This window comes from Manis javanica, chromosome 11 (assembly GCF_040802235.1).
Source record: "Manis javanica isolate MJ-LG chromosome 11, MJ_LKY, whole genome shotgun sequence".
NCBI classification, from domain to species: domain Eukaryota; kingdom Metazoa; phylum Chordata; class Mammalia; order Pholidota; family Manidae; genus Manis; species Manis javanica.
In genome coordinates this window covers 24,652,101-24,658,869 of record NC_133166.1, presented here as the reverse complement: position 1 = coordinate 24,658,869, position 6,769 = coordinate 24,652,101, and the positions used below count along the sequence as shown (strand labels likewise).

General features: G+C 38.6%; 1 protein-coding gene across 1 annotated transcript; it reads right to left on the bottom strand.

Moving 5' to 3' along the window:
• Positions 1-2,575: 2,575 nt before the first annotated feature.
• Positions 2,576-3,529, bottom strand: OR51L1 (olfactory receptor family 51 subfamily L member 1). The gene has a single exon (XM_017651756.3). It carries the CDS (start codon positions 3,521-3,523, stop codon positions 2,576-2,578), a length of 948 nt encoding a protein of 315 aa, XP_017507245.2. The 5' UTR covers positions 3,524-3,529.
• Positions 3,530-6,769: the final 3,240 nt, after the last annotated feature.

The window sequence follows — 6,769 nt, the reverse complement described above, 5'->3', positions numbered from 1 at the left end:
TGACTAATGGACACCTGTGTACCATGGACCCTGGCTCTCATCGGAGTAGTGTCTCTTATTCTAGGCATTAGACTCTCTGCTGTTGCACCCCTGGACTGAACTATTCCTTTAAAAATTGCCCTTTCTACTGTCTGTTAGGTAATTGTTAATTATTTTTTGCTGTGCTTACCTGTCTCTCCTAGCTGAACTCAAGTCTCAGCCTGCATCTCCAAAGTACCTCTCTGTAATGTTTAACTGTACAAAAGTTATAAAGTGCATAGTGGGCCTGAGGGGAGCTACCTCCTTTCCCCCAGTGAGATTTCCTACGCAGAACAGGCTGCCCCTTTGCTGATCCCTGCTCTAGTCAGGCTCAGTGTAGCCGAATCAGCTGCAGTAGGCACAGCGGCCCTTATAAAGGGAGACTTAGGGCTCGCTGCCCTAACAGAGGAACTTTAATCAAGATTTAGAGCAGCTTGAAACCACAATGATTCAGCTGTAAGATCAAGTTGATTCCCTAGCTGAAGTGGTGTTGCAAAATCATTGAGGACTAGACCTCCTGTTCATGTCACAGGGAGGCTTATATGCAGCCCTTGAAGATTGTTGTTTTTATGTAAATAAGTCTGGCATATTAGGAGCTCTCTAACCAAAGTAAAAGAAAACATCCAGCATAGGAAGAAGATGTTAGAAAATAAAAAATCTTAGTTCCAGGAATGGTGTAAGTGAAATCCATGGCTAACAACTCTTCTAACTGGCCTTGCTGTGCCAGCGATTCTGCTGTTCCTTAAACTATTAGTGGGACCCTGCATATTTAACTGGCTCATTAACTTTATCAAGGAACATGTTTCCTCCATACAGCTCATGAATATGCAGAGCCACTATGACCCTGTCATAAACAAGGGAGATGATCCTCCCTAAAACAAAGTGTTTAAAGGGGCATCAGAGGGGGGAGTGATAGGGAAAGATTTACAAGGACAGCAATCCAGCCCAGGTTGCTCCCATCTGTCTCACCCCCAGCTCAACACAAACAAACAAAAAAACACTCCCTTGGTTTCCCGCTCTGCCAAGCACCAGTTCCCAAGGTTCACTCCCCCTTGCCTGCTCACTTACTGTGCATGAAGGAATGTTACAGATAAGGAAGCAGAAAGAGATATATTGCTCCCCCTGCCTTTGTTTGGGGCTCAGACTTTTGGGAGATTACTCCCCTCTGAGCCCGCCAGTATGAAATAAAGCCTCAATACTCCAAGACCTCTGAGTGCTGCTTGGTTCTTCCCTCAGTGATCCAGTCCAGGTTTTTTTCAGTATTTTCCATAACAGTCTGACAAGGCACAGCTAAAGTGTCAGTTACTCTAATCTCTGATTCCTAAACCTCAACTGAATTGATCACTCTTTAATAATAATATTGTACTGTTTATTTATTTCAATGATAACATGTTCATTTTCCTATCTTTATATGTATCCACTATTAAACATTGATTCTTCAATTAAGACCATCCATTCCATTTTTTTTCATCCACAGTATTTAAAGAAATGACTGCCACAATAGGTACTTCATGTTCCTCAGTATATTTCTCTTGGGTGAGTAAATAGGCAATAGCATTTACACTTACAACTATGTCATGAGTACTCATTATGCCTGGGAGAGACCAGCCTCACAGGTTAGTGTAACAGACATGACCCATGCCCAAAAAGTTTGCAATACAGCTGAGGTGAATATGTATGAAATGATAAAATATCACCAATGAAAGCATATGTATAAATCATGTTAGTGAAGAAGAAAAATGCAATGGGTTATCAACAATAAACTGAAAAAGACATGATGTTAAAATTTCACACTGACATTTACAATTAGAAAATATTATTAAAAGATGAGGGTGAGTATTGTGCACAACTCCCAACCCACTCACATGAAATTTTGTGCTATATAGTACTGAACAGACTATCTTTACATTTGCCCCGATGTTTAGATATCAAGTTTTCTTGAGTAACCCCCATGTTTCTGCCTCAGTATTTGCTGGTAAATTGAAACTGATAGATTTACAAGGGCAATGGGAGAAAAGACACGTCTGCCGAGTGATGAGGTGAAAACTTAGTCCAGCAGTCACGGTAACACTTCAACGTCAGACCAGGAGCTCAATTTCCAAATTTGTGCCAGAAATCTTTTCATAAAATGTTATGACATTTTGGCATCAATAACAAAATATAGGCAAATGTACAAGAAAAAGAGATAGATTTCTGGGTTTTAGATCATAAACATGAGAAACTACATGCACAGTTACATTTCACAAGGAGAGTTATTGCTATTTATCATCAATAAAAATAACAGTATAACAAATTACACAGTTTTCAAAAACAACCTATTTTACAAACATTGTCTTAATTTTATAAGTCTTTGAAAATAGAAAAGGCCATATTTATCACAATTTGGCTACAAAAAACCTGAATCTTGTAAGGTTAATAATTAATCTAAGATCACATATCTAGGAAGTGAAGAATTAGAAATTTAACCAGATGAATGGGCCCCACATATTTTACTTTTCATCTATTCAAATAGCTTCCACAAGATTTTTCAGTGGGAACACTGGAGGATAGAAGTTTCTTAAAGCCTCCTCCCTAGTCCAAACTTGTGGAGAATTCCTTGACGTATCTGCTTCTTCCTGACACTATACACAATAGGGTTAAGCACTGGGGGAAGAAGCAGGTAGATGTCAGCCATGAGGATGTGGACTATGGGAGACAGATGCTTCCCAAAGCGATGGACTATTGACACACCAATAACTGGCACAAAGAAGATGAGCACAACGCAGATATGGGATACACATGTGTTGAGTGCCTTTGCCTGCTCTTCATTAGATGCAATGCCCAGTGCTGCATTCAGAATCAGGACATAAGAAAGAAGTATGAAGACTGAATCCACACCCAGTGTGGCAATAACTACACATAGTCCATAAATGCTGTTGATGCTGGCATCCGAACAGGATAATTTCAGAATATCCTGGTGTAAACAGAATGCATGGGAGAGGGCATTGACATGGCAGTAGTGACAATGTCTCAATAGCAAAGGCGTGGGCAGTACAACTCCCACACTTCTTAGCAAGCAGGCCAAACCAATCTTGCCTATTACACTGTTGGTGAGGATGGTGGTGTAGTGCAGTGGGATGCAGATGGCGACAAAACGGTCAAAGGCCATGGCCAGTAGCACTGAGGACTCCAGGAATGTGAAAGTGTGGATGAAGAAGAGCTGAGCATAGCAAGCAGTTGCTGGGATCTCTCGAGCATCCAACCATAACACAGAAAGCTTGGTAGGAAGTGTGGACAGGGACATACCTAGGTCAGACATTGCCAATATGGAAAGGAAGTAATACATGGGCTGGTGGAGGGAAGAGTCCCTCGAAATGACAAAGAGGATGGTAACATTACCAACAAATGCTGCCAAGTATGCAAGACAGAATGGTATTGAGAGCCACAAATAGACATACTCCAGTCCAGGAAAACCCCTCAGAAAAAATATGGGCTCCATAGTATTATTGTCACTCCAGACCATCATGGTGACCTTTGGGAAAAAGTGAGAAATGTTCTCTGTTACCTTCTTTATCCCTCAAAGTCACTCCTTGTGAACATAAGCAGTGCAATCAGGATACATCTTTTCTCTGACCTCACAGAGGAAGGAATTCTGGAACAAAAGTGTGTACCACATAAATCTGGTCATCTCTGACAAGAACTTTGATAGATTTGCATTGAAGGCACTAAAATATTTAAGCAGCCAAATAGTAGAGGAAGAAATATTTACCATATAAAAATGAAAATTGAAAGTCAGAGTATATGCCTATGGACTCGTCTACATGTCTGTCAGTAATGTTCTTGAGTTTACCATTTATTGCTTGTAGGGGCTATCTTTTAATTCATGATGACTTAATTAGTCCCAAGGAGTCAACATAATTTCCCTTCATATTTATCTGTAATAATTTATATATTTAAAAATTAGAAATATTTAATGTTTTAATAATAAAAAACAAAACCCCATTACATGAAAAGAGGGTATAAAAAAGAGTAAAAAACTCCATAAGGCCAGCATGCTTGCATATTTTTTAGCTGTTTAATATAGTAACTCTTCCTCGATCTACACTCCTCACAGAAGGGGGAAAAAATGAACACAGTTCATAGTTTAACTACTAAAGCTCTTCCTGTTTGCCTTCCATGAAAATAAATTAAAAAAACATTTTGAGCTCAGATATTTGTTATATATTATGTATCTTAAATTAGTCATACTGGGTAATATTCATTTCATTTCTCTTTGTCATTTCTTGCTTTCTTTTTCTCTTAAAATGCTGCTTATAATCACATTTTTTAAAATATTCAACCTGAATATTAAATGTGGTTTCCCCCCCCATTTTATAACCTATTGGCACCTATCTCCATGAACCTGTAGCAATCCCAGAAATGCAGCCCTAAGCATTCACCCTCAGTGCCTCTTAGAAACAACCAAGTTCCTTTTCCCTTTTCAAACTGTAAGTCTAATGTCTGGCTTTCCCTCAGCAATCATTGTGATTGACCTGCTAATGCTACAGCGGTCATACCCTGGGCAGATGGCACTGGGCCTAGCAGCAAAGTCCTATGGGATTCTCTGCCACTTTGGCTCTCTGGTTCCCATACTGTAGCTTTGTCTAACTCCGTTGACTATCCTTGAGAAAATTCCCACTTAACCCACCCTTTCTTGTCTAGGCCTCTTAGGCTTCAGACATCTCTGCCACAGTGTCTCAGAATCTCCCGGCTCCTGCCTTGTAGATCCTTAGTCTCTGAACTCTTAAACATCTAACAGATTTCAGCCCTGACCTGAACTAAAGGTCTTTTCAAATGTAGCCTTAGATTTATCATGGGCTCGGTCTTTCTAGCACTGACATTTCATTGTTACTTTTATTTCATAAAATCTTTTTACCCCTCAAGACTAATTCTCACCTCCTTTTATAGTGTGACAACTGGAAGTTCTCAGGCTGAACAATCTGTAATTCCGAAGAGAATTTTGGCTTAGAATATTTATCCAAGGAACAGAAGGAAATACCAAGCCGTCCTCTTCATGTAATAAGACCAACTTGTTACTTCTCCCCTTTTTCCGCAGGTCCAGGCTTTCCCGTCCTCTGAGTCAGACTCCTCCCCCGGGGCTCTTCTCCAACTGCTAGCAATCCAAATTAGCTTTCACTGGGCCCTTGTCTTGAACCATGCAGTCTGTTTGTTCACCATGCTCTGCATCTCCATGCAGAATACTTGTTTGATGAATTAGGTTTTCTTTACCTCCAATAAATATTTTTCTATCTAGTCTTCAAAATCTACCAAAGTCCCTAGCTGGCTTTCTTTTTTCTTCTTCCTCACTCAGAAACTTTTATTCCAATTCCTGTTCTAAAGTTCAGCTCATCAAAACACTCTAGATATTAACATTGAAGCATATAGAAACACACACGCACACACATGCAAAGATTATATTGTGGCCACAAAAGTTGTCTATTTTATCCCAGGTTAGGAAATTAATCTATTCTTTCTTAATTCTTGCAACCTTAATATAAATCACATTTTCTTCAATTCTCAGAAAACTTGCAGAAAATTAAGTGGATCACTATTTTTAGAAACATCTTTCTCACTGCTTTGTCATCTAAATGCAGACTGACACTTAGAAAACCTCAGAAGTAGGCCTGACCACAGAGATACAATTATGACAGGAAGGAATATCCCTATTTTATCCTCTTACCCTTCTCTCTTACTGACCATCTGTCACATCTCTCACATTTTTTCAGTCCCTTTTCTGTTGTCCTTCCTCTGTTTTCTTTGGAATCTATGTTAATAAAGAATATTAACAATGATTCTTTAGGATTCTTTGTTTCTTTTAATACAATTTAATCATCATCAGGTGAAAAAGATACAGTAAGGAGAGACTGGGACTAATGACAGGACTGTTTCAAAGGGCAGAAGCATGAAAAGACTCATGTCACACATTCACTTATCCCAAGTAATTAGGGGAGAATCAGAGGATAAGAAGACCATTTAATTACAACTACTTCAGTGCCTTACCTGTAGTGCTCAACAACTACCTTCCATTGACCAGCTTATTTTAAAATTGCTGAAGAACACTGGAATAGGATTATGATATGTCATGCATTTCAAAGTTGTTAACCTCTAAACACTTATTTTTCCCTGGCACATAAATGATACATTGTCCTTCTATTTTACTCTCTTCAGCCCTTGTATATTAACACAAAGTATGTCAAAATCCACCCACTATTTATTTGTAATTAACAAATTAACACTTACCTGAAATTTATACAGGAACCAATTATATCAATATGAATGCTTAAGCATGCAACCAAGAGCCTGTTCCCAAATGATTCACTTTCATTTTGTCTTTCTCTGCCTCAACTTGATTCCATTGTAGGTAAGGTCATATTCTTCTTCTGTTTCTATTTCTGTGCCTTCCTCTCTGTCTCTGCCATTTACTTTCTAAACATCTTTATCCTTTCTATCATTTCTTTCTATTTTGCTTTACCTGAATTTGTGTCTTTTCACCATATAATTTTCTTTTTCTTACTAGGCCATTTATTGCTTCTATCTTTCTTATTTCTCTTTGTGTTTCTGTGATTTTAATTCTTGCTGTCTTTGGTTTATCCCTCACCTGCAAAGAGTTACCAACTCTATCTGAAGGTCAAACTTATTCTGACTACAGATGATACAATTATGATTTTCCATTGGACCTCAGGTCTTGAAAATCTTTGATTCCATGAATAATGAAGCTTGATTACTTCAACCA

What these genes read in the sequence shown, in the direction of transcription:
- OR51L1 (XM_017651756.3), bottom strand. Translation starts at nt 3,523, where the DNA reads ATGATGGTCTGGAGTGACAATAATACTATGGAGCCCATATTTTTTCTG.